The sequence below is a fragment of the Sinocyclocheilus grahami genome, unplaced genomic scaffold, assembly GCF_001515645.1.
Source record: "Sinocyclocheilus grahami isolate Dianchi unplaced genomic scaffold, SAMN03320097.WGS_v1.1 scaffold306.1, whole genome shotgun sequence".
NCBI lineage: Eukaryota > Metazoa > Chordata > Actinopteri > Cypriniformes > Cyprinidae > Sinocyclocheilus > Sinocyclocheilus grahami.
In genome coordinates this window covers 854,912-880,201 of record NW_015505485.1, presented here as the reverse complement: position 1 = coordinate 880,201, position 25,290 = coordinate 854,912, and the positions used below count along the sequence as shown (strand labels likewise).

At 38.2% G+C, this 25,290-nt stretch overlaps 3 protein-coding genes across 3 annotated transcripts in view; 1 reads left to right on the top strand and 2 right to left on the bottom strand.

Moving 5' to 3' along the window:
• The window catches only part of LOC107601453 (probable phospholipid-transporting ATPase IA), a 143,000-nt gene extending 124,224 nt beyond the window's left edge, over positions 1-18,776 (top strand). The window contains exons 30-36 of the mRNA XM_016293637.1: positions 315-393; positions 4,354-4,415; positions 4,742-4,798; positions 6,257-6,364; positions 16,405-16,493; positions 17,675-17,767; positions 18,026-18,776. Coding sequence (XP_016149123.1) covers positions 315-393; positions 4,354-4,415; positions 4,742-4,798; positions 6,257-6,364; positions 16,405-16,493; positions 17,675-17,767; positions 18,026-18,338 — 801 coding nt within the window. The 3' untranslated portion in view covers positions 18,339-18,776. The remainder of the gene's footprint in view (positions 1-314; positions 394-4,353; positions 4,416-4,741; positions 4,799-6,256; positions 6,365-16,404; positions 16,494-17,674; positions 17,768-18,025) is intronic.
• Positions 18,777-21,283: 2,507 nt separating this feature from the next.
• LOC107601452 (protein shisa-3 homolog) lies at positions 21,284-22,949 on the bottom strand. Its single transcript, XM_016293636.1, has one exon. It carries the CDS (start codon positions 22,947-22,949, stop codon positions 22,341-22,343), a length of 609 nt encoding a protein of 202 aa, XP_016149122.1. The 3' UTR covers positions 21,284-22,340.
• A 69-nt stretch (positions 22,950-23,018) lies between these two features.
• LOC107601451 (protein shisa-3 homolog) lies at positions 23,019-23,930 on the bottom strand. The gene is made up of 2 exons (XM_016293635.1): positions 23,521-23,930; positions 23,019-23,052 (listed from the first exon to the last, which is right to left on the bottom strand). Exons 1-2 carry the CDS (start codon positions 23,901-23,903, stop codon positions 23,019-23,021), a joined length of 417 nt encoding a protein of 138 aa, XP_016149121.1. The 5' UTR covers positions 23,904-23,930.
• Between the last annotated feature and the right edge of the window lie 1,360 nt (positions 23,931-25,290).

The window sequence follows — 25,290 nt, the reverse complement described above, 5'->3', positions numbered from 1 at the left end:
TGGGGAAATTCAATGAGGCAACTCACTGCAGGGAAAAGAGAAGAGATGGCAGAAAAACACCCCTTACTGACATCTCTCATATAGTTGGCACGCCTCCCCTCTCCCTCTTTCTTGCTCTCTCCTCACTCACAGGATATACAAAGTGTCTGTCAGCGGGGTGGCCATTGAGCAGGGAGGCCTGACAAACCTTCCACTTAGCCTAGCGCTGAGAACACACAAAGGCCCGGGGTCAGAGGTCACCGGCAGGGTTAGGGTGGCCATCGTCTTTCTCATGCCTCTCTTCTCTCTCTTTTTTTTCCTCCACTCTGCTGCAGGTCTTCTGGGCTCATTGTCTGAATGGCCTGTTTCACTCAGTCATCCTCTTCTGGTTTCCCCTCAAGGCCTTCCAGCACGGTAAACACACATACACACACTCTCTCACACTACTTTTAGGTTTTTTTTATTTTATTTTTTTAGGTCAGTGGGTGTCATATTGAAAGACTTGTCTACTCTCGCTTCAGCTTAATTGCTTCTCATTGGCCACCATGAATATCTCAAGATCACTCATATACACAAAAGCACACACTCTCTTTTTGTCCATTTCCACATACTCATTAAAAGCAATAGTTCATGCAAAAGTGAAAATTGTCATAATCATGCCGTTCCAATCCTGTATGACTTTCTTCCATTAAACACAAAGCAGAAGTTTTGAAAAATATCTTTATTACTTACTTTTTTAATATACTGTCATGAAAGTGAATGAGGACTGTGGCTGTCAAGCTTCAAATGTTGCACTATAAGTTCATCATAAGTCTATACATCTTATGAACTATATTCCAAATCTTAAGACATATGATTTCTTTGTGTGACAAAATGGGCCTAATTTTAATTTAATTTTTAAAAAAATTATTGGTTTACTGATAATCTTTCACTGATAATCTTTGTGAACAGATTATTCAGATTTAGTGAGTTAAACTTTTTGAATGTGATCCACTGATTCATTTAAAGATTCAGCTCATAATGACTCACTCACAAATCACTGTTTCTCTCATGAACATGTCATGGAGAGCTAAAACAGCCAATTTTAGTCAATAACTAACAATTTTGACCTTTTCTTTTTTTATAATTTCGAAGCTTTACAGTAAATAATGACAGCATTCCTTTTGGTATAATTTAGTAAATTGCTCTATGGTCTATACATTGCTATTTACATGTATTCATAAGTGTAAGCATGTACAAAGGAGTGTGTAAAGCATGTGAACAGATTTTATGTGTGTGTGTGTGTGTGTGTGTGTGTGTGTGTGTCAGCACAATTATCTGGCTGACTGCAGGACCACACAGTCAGAATCAGACCTGCTTTTTAAACAAAGCACTGGAGACTGTCTGACTGACAGCCTGTCAGCACCACACACACACACACACTCACTGAAACACACATACCTTCCTGATCCACATGTGGTGTCCGTTGTGTTTCACTGTGCCAGAGCGCTGATGGTTTTGGATCATCCGCTCTCACTTACAATTGGAGAATGACAAATACTCCACTAAACCACACTGCCATGTGTGCACTTTTGTGAGTGGCTTTTCCAGATTTGACCATTTAATTGAAGATGTTTGCTGAAGCAATTAGCACAAGCCAATAGCTATCATGCTGAAAAGTCAAGAAAACCCAGATTGTCTCTACGGTCAATTAATCCTCAATGATTTGGGGAGATCTCTTTTCCAAACCTCTCTGTACAGCTGTCAACAGCTCTTTTTACACCCACTGTTACTTTTTATGCACATGACCATTGGAGCACAGGTGTGTCATAAGAAGAGGATAAGTTTGTTGCAAGTTTGTTGATTCAGATTAAATGGGCATAAATGCTATTTTGGCTTTTGGCCACTTTCTTGAGGAAGGGAAATGGGGAGAAAGGGTAGAAATCCGTAAAGAGGTCCGATGCAAACTTGCATGACCCACATGAGCACCACAGCTCCACTAGGCCATGGCTCTGACCCTAACAGGACATCCTAGAGAATGTTTTTTACAACACTTTTTACATTTAAATTTTGTCAAAGATTGAAGAATATCTTGAAAACAATTCTATTCAATACAGGGAGCACAGGTGTGTCATAAGAAGAGGATAAGTTTGTTGCAAGTTTGTTGATTCAGATTAAATGGGCATAAATGCTATTTTGGCTTTTGGCCACTTTCTTGAGAAAGGGTAGAAATCCGTAAAGAGGTCCGATGCAAACTTGCATGACCCACATGAGCACCACAGCTCCACTTGGCCATGGCTCTGACCCTAACAGGACATCCTAGAGAATGTTTTTTACAACACTTTTTACATTTAAATTCTGTCAAAGATTGAAGAATATCTTGAAAACAATTCTATTCAATACAGGTTACGCTCTGTCAATAGCATTTGTCTTAAGTCGCTGGGGTATATTTGTAGCAATAGCCAAAAATACATTGTATGGGTCAAAATTATTGATTTTTCTTTTATGCCAAGAATCATTAGGATATTAAAGGGGTCCTATTATGCTCTTTTATAAAGTCTTGATTTTGTTTTGGGGGTGTACTAGAACATGCTCTCATGCTTGATGGTTCAAAAAACACATTATTTTTCACATATTTTACATTATTAAAATACCTTTCTACCCATCCTGGCACAAACGGCTCAATTAGTTCCGGCTTTGATGAAGGTCCGCCTTCCGAAAAACAAAATGTGTTGTGATTGGTTAGCTGTCCCAGTGATTGGCGAACAGCTTAGACGGTGTTTCAGTACTGCCACGCCCCTTGCTCCGTCTTTCAACAAAAGCTTTTGGCGAATCCAGCACTGTACTCACTCTTGTTGTGGAAGCTGTCCTCAGTAAAATGCGCAGCACACAATAGCAAATTGGGGTTATAATGCTCAGGAACAGAGTTAAAAAATTAATTTCAACCACTGTTTCATGACATCATCCGCTTTCGGAAGCCCAAACAAAGACGTTTGGGCACGGAGGTAAAAAAAAACAGGGTTTCTGGCCGTCACGCCGCATCTTTAAAATTCAAATACATTATTTTCTATCAGTGTAGGCACACCAGCGGCACCGTTCAGCATCTGTCCACGGCGCCCAGCTACAACGTGTTATACTTGTAAGAATTGTTCTAGACATGCCGAAAATTTGAAGCTACAGCACAGCAGCTCTTCTTCTTGGTTTTCTCTGATGCACTAACTCTGCAGCAGCACTTCTGGTTTCTGGCCGTCACGCCGCATCTTTAAAATTCAAATACATTATTTTCTATCAGTGTAGGCACACCAGCGGCACCGTTCAGCGTCTGTCCACGGCGCCCAGCTACAACGTGTTATACTTGTAAGAATTGTTCTAGACATGCCAAAAATTTGAAGCTACAGCACAGCAGCTCTTCTTCTTGGTTTTCTCTGATGCACTAACTCTGCAGCAGCACTTCTTCGTCGTCGTCTCGTCTGATGCACTCACTCAACCAAGCGTTCTAACCACAACCTCGCAACTCCCCACCCCCCAACCATTCGATTTCTGTAGGTGGGAATTATTTTTAATGATATTCTAATGGGCCGCTTTGTGAGATCACAAAGCCCGGAAAACAAACGCTGTAGTCCAAATGAGCCGTTCGTTGTAGTTCTTGAAAAGGGATTTTTTTTAAACGAAATATCTCCCGTTGGAGTGGACTTTGAGATTTGTAACTTTCTAGATCTTTTTTTATGCCCAAACGTACACACTACACACTGACTAAAATTAAAAAAGTGAAAAAGCATAATAGGACCCCTTTAAGTAAAAGATCATGTTCCATGAAGATATTTAGTAAATTTCCTACTGTAAATATATTAAAACTTAATTTTTTATTGCTAATATGCATTGCTAAGAACTTCATTTGAACAACTTTAAAGGCGATTTTCTCAATATTTAGATTTTTTTTTGCGCCCCCCCGGAAAATTCCAGATTTTCAAATAGTTGTATCTCGGCCAAATGTCCTTTCCTAACAAACCATACATCAATGGAAAGCGTATTTATTCAGCTTTCAGTTAATGTATAAATCTCAAATTCTGAAAAATTTACCCTTATGACTGGTTTTGTGGTCCAGGGTCACATTTGTGGAATAATATTTTTGACTTAATACCTAATTTTTTTCCTCTAATGTTAAAAATCCTGATTCTAAATCATATTAAGTCTAAATTAATTTTCACCACCATGTATGTAAACAGTCCTTTTCTGGTAATCTTGTCTGTTGAAATGTGAGCATTAGAGCCCTCTTGAGCTCAACAACTTAACGGAGTATCTAGCACTGTCCCACTGACCTGTGTTTGTATGTACATGTGTGTGTTAGCATGTGATCCTTCACGCTAAAAGCCTTCTTGTTGATTCTCCTCACAGATACTGTCTTTGGAAACGGAAAGACACCAGACTATCTCCTCTTAGGCAACATGGTTTATACAGTAAGTGCATTTGGGTCCTCAGATCCTCACAAAGTGTCTCTGTGTCCTCCCCGTCGCCTGACACTTTGTCCCGGTTGTCTTGCTGTGAAATGTTCCTTCTGTGCCGATTCTGGCCTCACTGAGGATTTTCGCTGCCTTTTTTGACGACTTTTTATGCACTGAAATGAAAATGAAGCTGATCTGCTCTATTTCAAACTGTACTTCAACCAGAAACTGTTTGGAAGTTCCTGTGTGCTGACTGTCTCTCATTAGATCTTACGTCTTTACAATCTAATCTGTTTATGTATACATGCAACCTCAGATAAGAACCGGTCTCTCTCTCACAGTTTGTGGTGATCACAGTGTGTCTGAAGGCTGGGCTGGAGACATCGTCCTGGACCATGGTGAGCATTTGGAAGACTCTTTCCATCCCTCTCTCTCTTTTCTCTCCTATTTCACTGTGTCCTCCCCATTTCCTTTGAATTTATTGTCCCTCTATCAGTAGAAACACGCTCCTCCACCCCTCTCACTCCTCTCACTTACACTTTTCTTCTGCCGCTGATGTCATGGAAAAGTTCTGAGCATTCAAAAATGATGTCATGGTTGCATTGCTAATCAAAGCATTTATTCACAAATGCAATTAGTGCAGTGTTGCTTAAATTTTATTACTATTAGAAATTGTATTGCTATTATGGTGCTTGCTAGGCAAATGCTCAGCATTTAAAATGTAATCAACAGTTACGATGTCATTGTAATTTGGTCAAAATGCAGTAAAAATAGTAATATTGTGAATTTGAAATAATTTTTTTAATTGAATTGATTTTTTTTATAAATTGAATTTAAAATAATTTTTTGAATTGTTTTCTCTTTGAAGTTTGAATTTTTAAATGTAGTAATTTAGAAGTCTGGGGTCATGACTGCTAAAAATTCAGCTTTACCATTACAGGAATAAATTACAATTTAAAATGTATTCAAACGGAAAACACTTCTTTTAAATTGTAATAAGTTCACACTATTACTGTATTTTTAATCAAATAAATGGCGCCTTGGTGAGCATAAGAAATTTCTTTCTAAATCATTCAAATCTTAATACCAAACGTTTGACTATTTGTGTGTGTGTGTGTGTTTGTGCACGTTTTTGTGATAAATGAGGACAAATTTGTGTAATGACAAGGGTATGACATAGGTATTACAAGGAGAAGGTGACTTTTCAGGACATTACCCCATGTCCCCACATTTCAAAACGCTTAAAAATCACACAGAATGGAGTGCATTGAAAATTTGAAATAGCACAAAGTTTCCTGTGAGGGGTAGGTTTAGGGGTAGGGTTGGTGTAGGGCAATAGAATATACGGTCTGTACAGTATAAAAACCATTACGCCTATGGGATGTCCCCACTTTTCACAAAAACAAACCTGTGTGTGTGTGTGTACTATATATGTATGCCATAAAAAAAGTTAAATGCATACATGTTAAAAATTCAGTCTTTTTCACTGCACTCTATTTTTGCAAGTGTAATTTTCACAAAATCTCACAATGTTTGTGTGGTTTTGGAGCATTCACATGTGGTTCCAATGTTTCACATGTGCAAATTTCAAGCCTCAAATGCTTGATGTGATTAAACAAAAACACATGTGTGTAACATGCTCCCATATGTGCACATTTGTGATTTAGCATGTGTTCATGTAAAATTCATGTGTGTTAAGGGTTATGTATGTCACTAGTTTAAAATTATAATAATAAATAATACGTCTTTCAGATGAGGTTTTCTGCTGTTTGAGTGTCAGACTGCCAGTATTATCAGCAGAATGACGTATCTCCTCAACTCACTGTGTGTTTTCTCTAATCTTTTTTGGCTTATAGTTCAGTCACATTGCCATCTGGGGCAGCATTGGATTGTGGATAGTCTTCTTTGGCATCTACTCCTCACTATGGCCTCTGATTCCTCTGGCCCCGGATATGTCAGGAGAGGTAAAACATACAGCACAAACATGGTTATTTACACTACTGGTTTTTGCTGTTTTTTTAAAGAATGTATTAAATTTATAAGAAGTGAGAGCAGAGACATTTATAATGTTACAAAAAAATTATTTCTGTCTTAACTTACTTTCTATCATAATTTTCTTTCTAACAAGAATCCTGAAAAAAAATTATCACGGTTTACACCAAAATAATAAGCTGCAGAACAGTTTTCAACACTGATAATAAAAAGAAATGATGTTGTTGTTGTTTTGAGCACTAAATCAGCATGTTAGTCTATGTTCACACTCTCAGTGTTTGGGATTGACAGACCCGTTTACTTGCAGGGCTCAAAATGACCTATTCACAAAGCAGCTTACAGTAGCTGCTCAAATACTGTCTTTATGAACATGCAACAGGAGTCAAGCTCATTCTGTTCAAGTCTGTCACCTGTAACTGTAGCGACAGTGACTAAAGTAAAATCAAAGATGGTGATGTTCATAAAACTGAAAAGTATTGTCACATTTGACACAAAAGTCCAATCAATGTGTGCGTTTATCAATCGAATCTTCATAACCCAGCATGGCGCCGCAAATGGCAGCAAGGACACTGAGCTCTGCAATTCTTCTATTGTTTTTGTTTGTTTGTTCTGTGTTTTGTCATTCTTCTTCTATAAGTTTTACCAGAGACGAACTCCTTAACATTAAGCAGCACATCCCGGACAACATTTTTCCTGTATATAGTACATTATTCAATTTTTCTTTTTTTCTTATTATATTAGTTTTATATTACATCCCTACTGTGTTATTCCTATGTATGTCTGCACTATCATGTATGTCTGCACTATGTTTGTACTTTCTTCTACACTGGAAGCTCCTGTCGTCAAGTCAAATTCCTTGTGTGTGTAAACATACTTGGTAATAAAGCTCTTCTGATTCTGATTCTGATAAACCAACAGCAGTTTTTATTCCCAAATGAGAGTGGAAAATTTGTCATGCACAAACCACATTTGAAAACCCACAACATTCCCTTGACATGCCTATGTGCGACACAGAGTGACTCTCTTGTATACTGTATTCTGCTGCAGTGTGAACATGGCCTTAGAGTGATTTCTGAAGAATAATGTGACACTGAAGATTGGAGTAATGGCTGCTGGAAATTCAGCTTTGCCATCACAGGAATAAACTCTCTTTATTTAAGCAAATTTGCCTCAAACTATACTAAGCTAAAAACACACACATAGCCCATCCTTATCCTTGGGGCTCTGGATGTGTCCGGTGATATAAAATACACAGACCACCCTTTTTCTTGCCTGGGGCTCTACACTATCTATTCCATAATCTGAGCATTAAGAGTTTGTGTGTGTTCATTAGGGTGAGTATGGGGCTGGAAACTCTACACCTCCATAAGGCCTCGGGGCACCACAGGTCTCTGCTCTTTTCTCACCTCATAATCTACTAATGAGGCATAATAGGCCCTATTTGTGTCACCTGTGAGGAAGAGCAGTTTAAAAACATCTACAACTGCTTGTGTGAGCAGAGAGTTCAGAAGCCCTGGGGTCTAGACAGAATACGTGTGTGTTTATAATAGTTTTGTATAGTTTTCATTCAAAGGGAAGTAAAGAATAATTGACGACGGGCCGTTGAATTATTAGAAAAATAATGCATACCCGAGGTGGTGATGCGGCCGCGAAGCAGTGGTCGTTACAGTTGAGTGTGCATTATTTTTTAATAATTCAACGGCCCGGAGTCAATTATTCCGCTTATACTATGGTTACCACACCTCAAGACATGGATCAGATGATATATTTAAAGGGATTCGTCCGGTTTTTGTGCTTAAATCGCTATTGTGAGTAGGATTATTTCTTCCGCATCTCATCCAACGCCTCTTTTGCTAGTTCCAAAACCTAATTTTAAAGCTGGTAATGGAGGCTTGAGCCGTTGATGGCATTCTAATGCAGTTATTAATGAAGTTATTAGAAAGAGAGCGAGAGAGAGAGACACACACAGAGAAAAAGAAAGAAAGAGAGAGAGAGAGAGAGAGAGCTTGTGTGAATTAGGCTACATCTGTGCGTCCCTCGACAGTGTTCTGCAGCAGCGTCTCTAAACAGCGCTGTTATTACCTCGCTAGTGAGAAATGTCATGTGTAGCCTTTAAGTTGCTACACTATATAGGCTAACTGATCAAATCGTCAGGGCAGTGCTGACAACACCTTTTTGTGCAAACTGTGTGACCGTAGTGTGCGTGTGCGAGCACGTGGGATTGCAGTAATTCCTGTGTGCTGTATAGGTACTGTATGTTAATTTCCGTTATTACAGTAAACTATATGAAGTGATATGGAATTGTAATGCGGTCAAGAGAGCTGCCTGGAACTACGTTCACCGTGCGTTTCCCTGAAAATAATTGCACACCTCAGAACATTCGTCAACCAATCAGATTCAAGCATTCAACGGCCCCGTAGTATAATACAAGTTAATTTTATTTTTGCTATTTATTGATATACTGTCTGTACACCAATATGAGAATGCTCTGTTCGCATACTTTGTTGGCGTTGTCTAAATACTCTCAAATGCATCCAAGGTTTTTATCCCATCATCTGGCGTTGTGTAACAGTAGCCACTTCCTCTCATGTGTGTCCTTCACACCCGGCCTGAGTGGCCAATCAAGTGGGCTCTTTTATCAGCTCTTTCCCTCTACATGTAGGGTAGTGGAGTAGATCAAACCCCAGAGGCTCAGGGTTACCCAAAGCCGAGGGGAACCATAGCCAACGGCACTACATCAGAGGAGAGGGGGACGCCTGAGAGAAAGCACACCTGAACACACTTCTGGGCCACTTCACACTGATCTCTGACTGCTGCCTGAAGCGCTGAGAAAGGGGAAAAAGATTATGATGAAAAAGAGTTAAAAGACATGCCACACCATTAAATCTGTTTAGTTGAATTGTTATTCTAACATATCACACTTACAGGAATGAATCGTTATTTTGACATTTTCATGGTACTCGCAAGTATGGAGATAGAATTGTTGCATAATTCCAAATAAATAGATTATGATCCACAAATAAATGTAAAGAGATTAACAAAAATGTATGATAAAATATATGAGCAGCTATGTGGATTTATAATGCTTTGTATAAAGCATTATAAATAATATTTTCAAACATTAAGTTATTGCCATTGTTTGGAGAGGAAAAAATATACGTGGGTTATTTTTTAAATGTGGTGCAGGTGTGTTGAATATAAATGCAAGACGAGATATTTATTGGTTAAAACACTTGATCAAGCAAACAATATTTCATATGTATCAGACTTACTAGTTTTGATTGTAAAAGTTACTTGACAGCATCCAAAGTAAATGCATGTTATTTTATTTACATCGTCCACTCACAAATCCCCGGTACACGCTGCAGTGATGCTGAGGCTGGTACCCAGATGGTCATTTGGGCCCATTTTTGTACGTGTTGTTATGCCTATTTGTCACCACAATTGTGCTTTAAAAGGCTGAATAAGCCATTATGATATGTCTAATGCCGTGTCTACCCGTCCGCTCTCACGCTGCTATGCAACAGCTGTAACTGCAACGGGACTCATCAAAGCAAATGTGCTAATCATTTGTCCTTCATCATGTCGCACTCCGTCCAGTGTAGACCGTATCGCTGATTATAATGATTTTTTATTTGCTTTCGAGTTTGGACGCTTCGCCTCCACAGAAAGCCATTCACAAATGTACAGGGAGCGATCCACAAATGAATGCCAGGCAAAGTTGTGTTTGTGACATAAAAAGATATTTGTGAAAATGGATTTTATTTGCAAATCTCATTTTATTTATTTGTGAATTTAGTTCATGTTTGTGAAACATGTTTGTGAAGTTTTATTTGTGGAGCTCATTCTATTTATTTGTCAATGTTTTATTTTTGTTAATCTCTTTACATTTATTTGTGAACAATTTTCAGAAACAGCTACTAGTTGATTGCTTTAGTTTTAGGGCCTGTGTCGACTAGTTGTGAATCACATAATTGCATCTCAAAAGGATTTTTTTTTTCAACATCCTAGTGATGTTGTGTGGCATAGCTTGATATGGTAACCTGTGACTGCTACGTTTTTTATTTGTAGTGTCACACAAATGTGTCACAGTGAACCTTGAGTTTGTAATGTTACAAGAGAATAAAACCACAGACCTTTGAGATGGTCTGAACTGCTCTAAAAACCTCTTAAATTAACCAAGACCGGAAAGTCACAGCAGATAAAACAAGCAATACAACTGCGTTGATGTAACGGTTAACTGTAGCCGCATTGTAAGTGTTCTTGGGTGCATTCCTCTCCATTCTTCCATTGAATGCAGCAGACAGGTCTGTTTTATTCAAGTGCACTTGGCAATCATACAGAATGAGATTTTTTGAGATTGTAAAAATGCACAAAGTTTTCTGTGAGGGGTAGGTTTGATAGAAAATACAGTTTGTACAGTATAAAAACCATTACGCCTATGGAGAGTCCCCACAAGAATAGTGAACCGTGTGTGTGTGTGTGTGTGTGTGTGTGTGTGTGTGTGTGTGTGTGTGTGTGTGTGTGTGTGTGTGTGTGTGTGTGTGTGTGTGTGTGTGTGTGTGTGTGTGTGTGTGCGCGCGCGCGCGATCTGCTTGATTAAAGAAAAAAATTTGTAACAGAGCCAGGCAATTCCTGTCCAACATCTTTGGCAAATATTTTAGTTCATTATATTGTAATGTGTACAGTGTGGCTTAAAAGTCTGATGAAAAGCTACTGTTTTTATATTTACAGTATATAATATAATGCATAATTTTTGTCCAATTTAATTATTTTTATTCTAAATGTACATTTTCTTTTCAAATTATATTATCAGCTAACAATTTGAGTAAAACTTAATTGAATTTTTTTTTTACATGATTTTCAGAATGTCTTAGTATTTAGTTTGTTTCTCTTGCTTTATTGGCAGCAGCACTTGAGTTGCATGAATTCCACAAGTTTGTGTAAAGCATGATGATCATGTTCTCCAGCATAAATTGAGATGATCCAAATGGCATCTTGTGCTCAATGGAAGAAAGAACATCTGACCATCTGTTCAAAGGAGTTCACATGATCAGTGCCACAGATTTGCTTATTTGATCAGTGACTTAGAAATGGAGCACAATCTAAAATATAAATTGTAATAAGTCCTTTAAGTTGCTGTTTATTATCTGGCTTAAATTAGATATTGAATCCCAGATTTTCAATGTTGTCTCAGGCTTTTGGACCCCACTCTATAAAGAATGTGTGGGGTGTTTCTTCTCTATTTGTGGCACTTTGAGTACTAAAGGTACGTGTCTTACTAGTCAGTGATGGAGATTTGACTTCTAACTCTGGAAATCAGTAAAACCTGAACAGCCTATGGTCCTCACAGTATAAGAGATGAGGGTTGTTTTGAAGTAATATTTTCCAGGACATTAGTGTGTATGTGATGTGCTGTGAGTAAATTATGTTATTGCTCCGAGTGACTAATTTTCTACACACTCGGTGTATGCCAAAGTTAGCTTATTTGAGTTCTTTGTGTTTTCAGATAGTTTTTCCTAAATTTCCCTCAATCCATGGAGATGTTCCATGCTGAGAGTGGAACATGGGGTTGATGGGATATTACAGTATGTTTTTTTTTTCCATACTGGACACTCAAAGGCCTTGTGAATATCTCTATCCCTCATGCCTCGAGATGACAGCAGCTGAGTATTGCTGTATTTGCAGGCCCTGTTGGAATTAGATGTCTCTCTTGCTTTTCTTCTCCCTCTATTTTTCTCTCTCTTTCAAAAACAACAGGCATTAGATGGGACTCCAGCTGTATTTCACCATCTCGTCCGTTGAGACTTTGAATCTCGATGCTCTACACATTCAAACCACAAACTGACAAGAGGAACTTTTGAGCGTTTACAATTAGGATGTTTATATACACAAGTTGACATTAGAATTTTTGAGTGACTGACTTGGTTAATAATAAAGGCATATTTGAATTAATTGCAAGTGGAATATTTAGTTTTTGGGAGAAGAGGCAAAAACATTCTTTATTCTTCTTGCACATGACTTTTGTATGTGTGTGAACATGGATAAAGTTGGCTTGGCTCAGCCGTTAGTATGTAGTCCCTAAAGCCAAAGGGGCAGGCCGAGGGTGAATGACCATGTCTGAATTGTTATCATCTCATATTTACCATCACAATGGGTGGTATTAACATTCTTCGGCCAACATTATCACTGGCAGGCATGAGCAGCCAGACTCTGCTATTTCACAGCACTGCTGATTAGTGCATCCAGGCATAGTTAATCCATCCTGTCAATCACCAGAGGAAGTTACCACGTGGGATCGAATGATAAACACTCAGACTCAGTTTGCCTGGTTTAAGCGCTAATAGAATCTGTCAACATTTGCTTTCAGGTTTTGAAAGACCTGATTGAAGATTTTAAATGGTCCGTGTGTGCTTCTGACAGAGCAACATAGTAATTTTGATTAATTATGGTTTGTGCATGAAAGTTTGTGTTCATGTCAACTTATTGTGGTTTACAGTGTGTGCTTATATAGAGTTTGTTTTTGTCAGATTTCCATTTAGCATTAGCTTTTGTCCAAGTTGCATGTACAATGTGGTCAAATCCAATAGGGAAAAGTGATCATCTTACCCCCATTCAGTGGTAACTTTAGTGAAGAGTCCTTCAAACCGCACACATGCCAGCTCTGGAGAACACATTCAGTACTTTGATTGCTTATGACAAAGGATGGGATGCTTTGTGTATGTGTGCATATCTTTGCACAATTTCTTTTCTAAATATTTGCATAATTAATATTTTGCATGCATGTTGTTTTTAATGCTAAGAGAGGGGAGAAAAATCAGCTTCCGCTATTAACTGTGTTTGTAGACCATTGGTACACCATATAGGACCGTAAACAAATCCAAAGTCCTATCAATTTAAGCTGGTTTTTGGAACATTGTGGCTGGTTACTAGCTTAACTATTTTGTTTTTTTCCAGCAGGAAATTTGCGTGACGTATGTGGGTATTTGTTTGAGAATGTGTCCAGCAGACAGAGTGAGTCGATGACCTGTCTAAACAGTTGATGCGGACACCCTTGATTGCCAGCTGAGACGAGGCCATAGTGGTTTATTATTCTGCCATAAAAATACATCTATGGCCTGCATGCTCCCAAAAGCCAGCTAGATTTAGTTTTTTACCAGAACTATCCATAGAAATGATGTTAGAAAAAACATAGTTTATGAAACTTTGTAAGTTCTCTTTATCGTTTTAATTCGTAGCGTAGTATTCCCATTTGTTGATTTTTAAGAGTATTTATGACATACAACTTAGCAGGAAAACATTAATAAAGTTTGACGTTGTACAATCATAGTTATTGACTCCAATTTAACATTCCCACCACTGGTTTTATTCGTACTTGAGCCCCTGTGGTCCTGTCTGATTGTTCAATACATTGGCCCCCAATGAAAATGATTTAACTGCCATTATCAAAGAGAAAAGTACATGTTACCTCTGGGACTGTCGAATTTCAGCACTACACGAATATCTTTTCACCCATGCACAATTTTCTCTTAATTTCTCTTGGCAACACACAGCACTTGTTTTATTCAGGGTCAAAGATGACATTAGTAGGGTGGAGGAAGCCATTCAGATTTCCAGTCATTTGGGATTTCCTGCCTCCCTGTTGTTTTGTTAGACATCAAAGTCTATTTTCCTGTAATGGTGAGTAGATTAGCTCATTTGGGAACACCTGAAAGCTGTGGTAGATTGCTCCAGGCAGGTGTGCCTCTCGGCTTTGTGCTGGGGCCTTTACTGGTTTAGATTACAGGACGTTGATTTGTCTCAGAGTGCCGAGTTTAGACAAGTGGTGCAAGCATGTATGTTGAATGGAATTGCAAGGGGGCGGATCAGCGCTCTTTGACATTTAATGACGAGTATTTTCAACACAGCTGAGCCAAAACAAACAGGATAAGCAAAGACGACTGCATCTCACACCCCACTAGCCCACGCCAGAATATCCCTGTCTTGTGAATCAGACCCTGTGGAACAACAGAGCACCCTTTCTTTTACTCTGTTTCTCTCTCCTTTTCTCTTTCTGTCTCTCCAATTTCCTTCCTTCCTCAAAGATTTTCGCACTCTTCACTTTGGATGTGCCTGTTATGATTGAGATGTTTTACATTGAAAAGACACATTCTCCTCAAACTATTATAATTAACTGAGAAATTGATGTCTTTGAAGACCTTTATCATCAGTACCCCACTGATTGTCTTAGTATCACCCAGTTCAAGACCGATTAATCTGTTCACTGCTTGTTTATTTAATTAATGAGTGTATTTTGGCAGATGGGTGTTCTGAAACTGGCCTTGCTTTGGCTCTCATTTAGGAATCATCTGTTTTGGTTGTGGACATTTTTGAGAAGGAGTTTATTCTGTTCCAATTTGGAATTTTCAGGAAATTTATCCTACAGTTATGAACTGATTCATTAAAGTAATGAAGACTCATGTGTCTGAGTTTTGCACTTGGTACCATGCAGTGCTTTCTAAGAGGGATTGGTGGTAACATCCAGTAATCTTGACTGATAACAAATAGTGCTGTTTATGCATATCTGAGTTCATCCATTTTAAAATATGACTCAAATAATGGCCCTCACAGCTTTTTCTTAATCTCATCCCAGGTTAAAATAGTTTGGCAGAAACATTAGGCACTTTTAACTATTTGGGTTGGTGTCTTTGGGATGATTGCAGTGGTTAGTATTCCTTTACTTTCCTTATGCATTTCTTATTCACAAACACGTAGGGGAGAGTGTTTATTTTTATATTTTTTATTTGTATTTTTTTATATAAAATGCCTAATTATATTTCAGGATTTCTTCTGTCAACTTACATGTGAAAGTAAACTCTGTAACATAGGGCCGTGTTTGATATGATTAGATATTAAATAGCATTTGAACTATTATATAAATAATATAAATATTATTTGAAAAGTGGTCTAGTGATGTTAGAGGTTAACTGTAATGTGAATTAATGGTTACTATATTGCAAATACAAAAATGAACTAAGAAAAAAGCATCTGGTACACTTTACCTCACTGTTATATGCTTAAATGTGAAATGCTTAATTTAATAATTCTGTTATATTATTTTGTTATGTTATTACAATTTAAAACAACCGTTTTCTATTTAAATAAGTATTTTAAAATGTAATTTATTCCTGTGATGGCAAAGCTGAATTTTCAGCAGCAATTACTCCCATTCTTCAGTGTCACATGATCCTTCAGTAATAATTCTAATATGCTGATTTGCTGCTCAAGTAACATTTCTGATTATGTTGAAAACAGTTGCTTAATATTTTTGTTGAAACATGTTTTTTTTCAGGACTATTTGATTAATAGAAAGTTCAAAAGAACAGCATTTACTTGAAATAAAAAAAAATATTTTCTAACATTATAAATGTTTTTTACTGTCACTTTTGACCAATTTAATGACTACTTGCTATGCCAAATTTTGTGTGTGTGTGTGTGTGTGTGTGTGTGTTTCTGACAGGCACAGACAGCTGTGTAATGATAGACCCTTTTTTAAAATATGGTGACATCTACCCCACTGTCCCATGTATCATATGAAGAAGGCATTCTGATAGGTCAGGGTCATCATTTGGGATCAGGGTTTTAGAGAGGTGATCTGGGAAGTATCATTAGCAGTTAACAGTTGGGATCCGTACTCTAGCAGACTGCCTCTCTCATCTGTCTCTCATTTCACCTCTTCTTGTCTGTCTGGCTTCTCATCTGTCACACACACATTTAAGATGTACCAGGATGAGACACATTCCAGTCCCCCTTAACTAGATTACATCTTTTAAGTTTTGGTCAGATTGATGATTGAAAGCTGAGCTCTTTGTAGTACTGATGTTGTAAGAGTCCAGTTAAATGGTTTGGTTAAGTTTAGAAATCAGTCACAGATTGTCTTTGGTCCTCTGTCTCATCTCTCTCTCTGTGTCTGTGTCTGTGTCTGTGTCTGTGTGTCTGTGTCTGTGTGTCTGTGTCTTTGTCTGATTTCCAGGCGGACATGATGTTCAGTTCAGGAGTCTTCTGGATGGGTCTGATCTTCATTCCCATCACCTCTCTGGTGTTTGATGTGGCCTACAAAGTGTAAGTTGAGATTCTTCATTACAAGTCATTAAAACCTGAACTTATCTTTCTATGAGAGATTCTTGTTAACATTTTTTGTCATGTATACAATTTTAAAAGTATTGATGTAAAATTTAAATTGCTTGTTCCACACTCATTTGAACACGATTGAATCAAGTTATTTGGATACAATCGAATCAAGTTATTTGGACATATCTAAATTTAGTTGAGTTTACTCAGTTCACTTTAGTCCATTGTACATTAAGTATTTAAGTAGAAATAACTTTCCATCACGTGGAAGCACTGTCCATGATTAAATGAAGTTCAGCCAAAGTGTTATAATAACATGGCAAGTTAAATCTAACTTTTCTGTACACATATGATATTAGATTTTGGCAGTCTGAAGATGGTACTGATTACATCCCTAGCACTCCTATTATAGTTTTTTTAATTTTTATTATTAAAGCAGTATTAATTCTTGTTAGCAGGTTCTTAACCTAAGCACACACCTGACACTTGACGCCAACATAACAGAACATTAAACATGAAGAAGTCTCCCTATTTTCTCATCTTGCTAAAAATGCATAAAATATCATTTAATTTCAAAATGTTCTCTCCCTATCCAGCTACTTAATTGAACATGTTCTTTCAAAATGATCATCGAGTTAAGCCCAAGAGTAACCGTTTTAAGTCAGTTTGACATGATGCAATTGTGTTAGAACAAGAAACCTGAAACACTGGGGTTAAATCAAAATGAATTGTTTAAATAAAGAGAATAGCATAAAGGCAAATTTGCTGAAGGCAAATACTGTAATGCACCTAAGAATAAATAATCATGCACAGATATGAGACAAAAATAAAGCTTCAAAATAAAAAAAATAATCATCATCATAAAAAATCTATATTTTATTAATTTAAATATTTATAATTTGTAACAATATTTGTTTACTTTTGTGTAGCAAGCACTTATTACTGTAAGCAGTAACTTTTAAAAATCCAGCTTTTAAAATTATTTATTTATCACATTTTATTAAATAAACATTGGATTTATTCAAATGTTTTTTTGCTTTTAGAGCAGAATAGGGGATGTTACGTGATAGTCTGACGTTATATTCATTTTTATATGCATTTTATCCACCTTGAGGGGTTTTTCTTTCATCTTTCTCACAGTTTCGACTTTTTTTCTTCTTCCTGTGTTTCAGTATGAAAAAGGTGTGCTTTAAGACCCTGGTTGATGAGGTGCAGGAGTTGGAGGCACTGTCGAAAGATCCAGGAGCTGTGGTGCATGGGAAGAGGTGAGGGCCATTCCTCGTGAATTCATAAAACAGCACAAGCAAAAACAGTGGATCAGCAGGGATCACCTCCCAGTGTAAACGATCCTACTGGCTGCTCTCCCGGCTCCGGTCTCATTCTGTCTCCTCAGCCTCTCACTGGAGACACATCTGTCTAGCAGGAAGTTTGTCTTTAATTCGATCGCTCTTCTGTGGGAAGAGAAAAGAGACGTCCGTTATGTGCATAATGATGTCTGTGTCTCTTTGTGTCCTTCCCTGTAGTTTGACTGAGAGAGCCCAGCTCCTGAAGAACGTCTTTAAGAAGAGTACCGTCAGTCTGTACCGGTCCGACTCCATGCAGCAGAATCTACTCCGTACGTCAACGACACACATGTGCTTTGCCACCCACAAGCACATGGATGCAGACACACCTATATGTTCTTCACAACGCAGACATCACAGACAGACTCATGCAGAATCACTGATGCACACACACCCTACCATCCCCATCTGCAGCAACGAAATGCAGGTTCACTCTCAAACGCAAGGGCTTATGGATGTGCAACTGCAGACACTCACAGATGTACAAATCTGAACCAAACCCCATGAAAATTAGGTGAGGATGGTTGTTCTTGACAGCTGTGGATAGTAACTAATGTAGTCATCATATTACTTGAAATCAACAGCTGCATTAACAATGTACAAGATGGCACCAGTCGTAGGGTTCCTTCTTAGGCAGCTGTTATTTGGGCACGGGGACTCAAATCTCATGTTTTATCAGGGAATAACTTGCACTTCCGTGTTAAATCTGGAGAATTTTGCTGAGGATATCGCAGTCCAGATTTGACTGATTATTGAAGCGCATTCATGAGTTCATAATATGTACAGTCACAAAGTTCACACACATGCACACAGTCTTATCAAATTACTAACATTTCCTTCCTGGATATGCTGTTATACTACACTTCCAGTTTTCATGTGCTTCCTTTCAGTGGTTTTCAACTGGTGAGCTACAGGTCTGCTTGAGGTTGCAAACAGCAGGTGAAAACAATGCTGAAAACAAATGCAAATGCTTAGTAAGGATAGAGAAATAAGGCTTAAGATAAATGATTAAATATTTTATAATCATATTTATTTAAACAAATATTTCAAAATAACAAATAAATAAATGTTTTATATAAATTAATTGTAAAATTATAAACTATTAAAAAATCAAATTCATTTATAAAAATATAATATTTATTAAATGTATTTTATTAAATAGTAAAAATAAATTTGTTTTTTGTTTAAACTATTTTTATATTCTTTTTTAATTATTAATATTATTTTAGATTTATAATTTTTAACGATTTATATTTTGCTTTTGTGTAATAAACTGTCAAATCTGGCTCCTGAAGCATAACCAGTTGAGAACCATTGTCTTTTCATTTCTTTATAGTTTTACATCTACATTTTCTGTTCGTTACCTCTCTTTATTTGCTCTATTTTTTTGTGTTTGCTTTTAGGTGAGGATGGGGGACGTTCAGTGATAGTCTGATGTTTTATGCTTTTTTACCCCTTAGCTCATACCGCTAAACATTAATACAGTTGCCTTAAAACACTATACATATTAACACCATAATTAAACCTGCATTGTCCATCATTTCCTTCCCATTCCCCACCTGTGCATGTGCTGCTGTGTTTTTGATTGATAGGCAGAGTCATATTTAATCATTTCAATATCCTGCTGTCATTCCCACAATGCATTGCCCTCCTCGGTCTCTTGCATGTGCCCCCTCAGGCCAGCAGGTAGAGGTCGAGTCGGTTGAGACATAAGGTGAGTCATAGATCAAAGGGCCAATCCCAGTGTGCAGTGCTGTAGAGACCATAGTGCCAGTATTAGTGAGATCTTTCATATAAAAAAAAAATTGAATATCCTCAGTCCAAATCAAAGGATAAGAATAACTGTATTTGATGGAATGAGTCTCTTATTGTTTTTTTTGTTTTTTTTTTTAGAAAGAGTAGTTGATTTTTCCAGGTAGAATCAATAATCTGATATTACGACACTCAGTGTCTTATTTCCTGTTTTCATGTTCGATTCTAATGTACCAAGGCCTTATATTTGTTGTTGCCTTCAGCCATTACTGGATATATTTTTTGTTTTGTTTTGCATTTAGTTGTGTTTGGAATTTAGATTTTTTTTTTGTTGTAGTTTAATTTTTGTAAAAAACTACTTTTTTAGTTTTAAGTTTTGAATTTAGTTTTGATCAGTCAGTTTATCGTGCCTGATTCGTCAGATCTTAACTTGCATGTATCTACCTTCTTTTTTTTCTTTTTTATTACAATTTGGCAACATTTCAACAGCTTTCTTGAACACGTTTCTGCATTCCACATCTTACACGGCTGCAATGATCACAAAGGTGCCTAACAGGATTTTTTTTCCCATTGAGACTCTAGCTAGGCAGCGTTACAGCACGCTTACACGTTAGACCAAAATAATGATGTAGTGTCAGGCTGCTACACAGGCAAAACGAGAGCTTTTTAAGCCACACATTAAACCTCGGCCCTGTTTATGCGTTCAGCTCATCGTAAGGGGCTCATGCGAAACACTTTTAGACGATCAGATGATTCATGTCCTCTTTTAGTGTGTCACTGCCTACACAGCACTTGCTAATACACACGTCTTCAGAATGAGCTGATCCTCTTCAGAGGGCAGTTAGGGTGTTAAAATTTATCTTGATGTCTTGTTTACAGCCACCAAAATCTGTTTACACTGTTTAATCATGAGCAAACTCCAGCTCAGCACTTCCCATGAACACCCAATATATTACACAAACTTTTGAAAGCTTTTTTTTTTTTTGATTGCTTGGTTTCTGTTATTGTGAAATCCAATGTGAAATATGTCATGCAAAATATAGTCTGCCGTAACCATCGTTCTTAAGAAACTATTTCGGTTATTGACAGTTAACTATTTGTCTGCTTAATATTTTTGTGGAAACCATGATACATTTTTTTTTTTCAGGATTCTTAATATAGTTTATAAGAACTGCGTTTTTTTTTTTATTATAAATGTCTTGACTGATCACTTTTGATTCATTTAAATCATACTTGCTGAATAAAAGGTTTAATTTCTTTCAGAAAATTTTTTTGACCCCAAACAGAACAGTAGTGTATATATTAAGCATCAAGTATTTTCTGTGATTGCATAGTACAGAATTTTGCTCTTAGTGTGGAAAGGCAAATTATGTTGAAGCTGGTCACCGTGTGTGGCATTAAACGGGATGCGATATCAATCCAAACAGGAAAAGGTGGAGATATGTCGAATAGATGACATCCCCTGTCGTTTAGATCTACAGTATCAGTCTGACTGCTCTGTTGGTCAGTGATATTAATAGAGTTGTTATCTGTTCCATATTTTAATAACAGCTGTTTATTTACATTGGCTGCTCTTGATGTAAATGTATCCATGGCTGTGTCCCTAGAAATAATTAGTCCATGGGTTAAAACAAGTTTTCCCTTCTTGGGTAACAGGAATGTCACGTATTCTCAGTCAGCCTGTTCTAAAAAATGGAACCTTTTATGTTAGTGATGTGATATACAGTTTTTGAATGTTCTTCCATTCGTATATCTGATGTATTACTGTTGTTTCAGAGAGATGAGACCAACTAACCACAGGTGGAAGATAAGAGTTTAATTTAGCTCAAAAACACTGTTGGTTAGAGACTGTAATACTTATTTGAAGGCCGTCTCGTCACATGATGTGCTTCCAGCTGCTCTGTACATTTAGATACACCTGATCATTTACAAAACGTCTCGTATCAAATATAACAAAACTGTGTTGCCAGTGTAATCTGAAACTGAGCCAATAATGGCTTTCAGATTGCTACAAATTATAAAAAATTGAAGAATGAATGTTCTCCAAACATTAGAAACAGAGGTTTTCCCAAGGGTAGCTGTACATTCACGTAATGTTAACCTGTTCCTTATGTGACTGATACTCTGTGTATTATGAGCAAGAATAATGCATGATGAATGCCTGTTTTAAATGTTATTAAAAAATTCTATCTCAATCTGGCAATTTAAAACTTCAATCTGACACTTTGGAAAAATAAGAACATTTCTATAAAATCCCCATTCATACAGTGCACCATTTGTATGCAGGACCCCTAAAATGGGATTGAGATTGTCATGAAATTCTGTCGTTCTTTTGTAATGTCTATACAGTATATATCAAATTATCTCAAATACAGAGGCTAAATGTTCAGTGGAGTGTCACTGACCAGATGGAGTTCTTTAAAAAAAAAAATTTTTTTTAAACAGTGCATACAAGATTTGATCAGTTGTACATTTAGAAACAGGCATCCATGTTCTGGCATGTTGTATCCAGCACTTGAGTGTCTGTTTGATTGCTAGTTCACTATCTCATCAGCTTTAGTGGCCCACATGGCTCTTAAATTCCAGCTGCGCTCTCAAAGTGCCAATCGAGCTTGCTGAAAGACACATTAGTGCCTATTTCCTTGAACAGGAACCCCTGTAATATGAGTCTACAACAACGGCATTGTGAATGACAGATTCTTTGGTGTCCGTTTCCTTTTGAGCAGCAGCAGGGAACCCCAGGTCAGCTCTGGCTGAAGTCAGCAAAGCCCTTGTTTGTGGAGAACGGTTCCTGCGGCAGGGGAAAGAAGTACTGTTGTGGCAGAAGGAAGCCGGAGCTTTGCAGGGTCTGGTGGTGCAGCTGTAACTGGCTGTGAGCGTGCGTGTGCTGGAGAGAGTTACTACCCTGCAGGCCCTGCTGGGAGGTGTAGGGCGGTGGAGGAAGCGGAGCCAATAGAGGCTGCGTCGGGGCCACGGACACAGGAGTGGAGGCCGTGGAAGATGAGACCACCAGGAGCTGCTGTTGCGAACACTGTCCCAGCCCGTCACCCCGGCCCAGGGAGAATCGCCGGACTGAGCTGCCTCCACCCACTGAGCTGGAGCTGGTGGTGGCCGTGCTGGACTGGCGTGATGGTGTGCGGAGGCTGGGAGGGGCTGTGGTGAGGATCATGGGGATGGTTTCGCCCTGGCTGCGCAGTGAGAAGCGGATGGGCTGTTGTGTGGGCTGCTTGGGTCGCAGGCAGGTGCAGCAGTACACGGCCACTAAAGAACCGACCACTACAAACGCCACAAAGATGGAGCCCACCATCAGGAAGGGCACATAGATGGGCTCTGTGAAAGAGAGAAACAGCATTAGTTGTTAGAGAGATTGTAATCTTCCTCCGTTTCCTATCTTAAAAATAAAGGGTCCAAAAGGTGGTTTTCACAGTGATGCCATAGAAGAATCAATGTTGGTTCTCCAAAGAGTGAACAGTTCTTAAAAGAACCATTTTTTCCCTAGTGTGAAGAACATTGTAATAATCTGAAGATCCTGTGTTCACTAAAGACCCTTTTGTGTAATGGAAAGGTTTTCATGGATGTTTAACATCAGCTGTCTTCTGTGGTTCTTCATGGAAGCATAGACGCCAATAAATAACCTTTATTTTTAAGAGTGTACTTCTAAATTTACAATATTTCATGACAATAATGTTCTTAATATTTAGAAAGTCTTGTGAATTATTGCTTCTCAGATGTGTGAGTTGTTGCTTAATATTTCAGTAATTGCTTGTTAAAAGGTTATTTCATATGGAATATTAATTTAAGAATCACAAAGAACATAACTCAATTCTGTACCTCTACTGCTTATTTTGCATTGTAATTTATTCAAAATAATATATTTTCAATATCTAAATTGGCAAGAGCTTTGTTTTACATATTCAAAGCACATATTCCCCGTTTGCTTGAGGCTATAGCTGTAAAACACACCCAGGAGCTGCTGTTGCGAACACTGTCCCAGCCCGTCACCCCGGCCCAGGGAGAATCGCCGGACTGAGCTGCCTCCACCCACTGAGCTGGAGCTGGTGGTGGCCGTGCTGGACTGGCGTGATGGTGTGCGTAGGCTGGGAGGGGCTGTGGTGAGGATCATGGGGATGGTTTCGCCCTGGCTGCGCAGTGAGAAGCGGATGGGCTGCTGTGTGGGCTGCTTGGGTCGCAGGCAGGTGCAGCAGTACACGGCCACTAAAGAACCGACCACTACAAACGCCACAAAGATGGAGCCCACCATCAGGAAGGGCACATAGATGGGCTCTGTGAAAGAGAGAAACAGCATTAGTGGTTAGAGAGAGATTGTAATCTTCCTCAGTTTCCTATCTTAAAAATAAAGGGTCCAAAAGGTGGTTTTCACAGTGATGCCATAGAACAGGGGTGGCGAACGTCGGTCCTGGCGAGCAGCAGCCCTGCAGAGTTTTGCTTCAACCCTAATCAAACACACCTGAACAAGCTAATCGAGTGCGATACAGCTGTAGGACAAATACATACACAATTATGTAAAAATACTCGTTTTGGCAAGTATCCTCGAAAACAGTCGGTTATGTCTCAAGTGAATATGAACAATTGAGAAAAGAATTTAGATGTGTATCATTATATTGGATTTGTGCATAGTCTGAGGTTACTTTAAGACAAATTTAACAGCTACTGTTTGTCTTTAAAGTCACCATGAAATAAACATTGAAAATTCTTATTTTTTTAATGGAGTATTGTAGTGTTTATTATAAATAATTTATCCGTGCGCTTTTTTTTTTCCATTCATGCGCCCTCGTAGTTTTTTATCAAAACCGTTAACCTCCCCTCCCCCCCAAAACGACTCATTCTCTTTCGGTCACGAGCTATGGCGCAAGGGCGGAGCTAGACATGTTAATCCAACCAAAAAAGACAAAAAGAAAACTGCTCACTGCTTTTGACCAAAAGTATTTATATAGGCTAATAAACCTTAACTTTGCTCTGGAACAGATTAATGAGCCCATTAGATACCCAAAACGAATTATATTTCATGTTTAACCACCATAGGGACATCAAAGCCAGCGGCAAACTGTAGTGAAAGAAGAACTGTCTGGGGTAACCCAGCAAGCAATAGCCCTCATTTCAACGTCTCGGTTAACTATAGACCCGATGTAGTCCAGCTATGTGTAACCCACTTCTAGCCCAAATAACCTTGAATTTGGTTTCATGTCATTTTTTGGCAAAATAACTGGTGAGATGTATGATATTCCATCATGTAAGCAAAGTCAACAGCATTTACAGGGTGTTTGGTTTCATTTCTTTGACATGTTCAATACGTAGCCTGAGCGTAGCCACGATTTAGCTCATAGTCAGACCAGCTATTTGTAGCCCACTTATCGTCAAACCTGATTCACTGTAGTTTTTGGCCAGACAGCGCATGAGATGGTTGATATCCCATCATGTTCGCAGTGTCAATAATATCTACAAAGATATAAGTGTCATTTCATGACATGGTCTATACTGTATGTAGCCACGATTTCACTCTAAATTGGACGGACTACGAAATCGAGGCAATCTGTGGTCTAATTTTAACGGCTTGGCTATAGCCCTATACCAGTAACCAGACCAGCGATGAGCATAGCCAAAATAGCCTTAAAATTGTTGACATATAATTTTCGCCCACGCAGCTTCTTATCAAATGCAAGTAAACTTTTGAA

What these genes read in the sequence shown, in the direction of transcription:
- LOC107601452 (XM_016293636.1), bottom strand. Translation starts at nt 22,949, where the DNA reads ATGCTGTTTCTCTCTTTCACAGAGCCCATCTATGTGCCCTTCCTGATG.
- LOC107601451 (XM_016293635.1), bottom strand. Translation starts at nt 23,903, where the DNA reads ATGCTGTTTCTCTCTTTCACAGAGCCCATCTATGTGCCCTTCCTGATG. An exon ending in CTCAAGCAAACGGGGAATAT is followed by an intron (nt 23,053 to 23,520) that starts GTGCTTTGAATA and finishes CACTCTTTGGAG; the next exon opens with AACCAACATTGATTCTTCTA.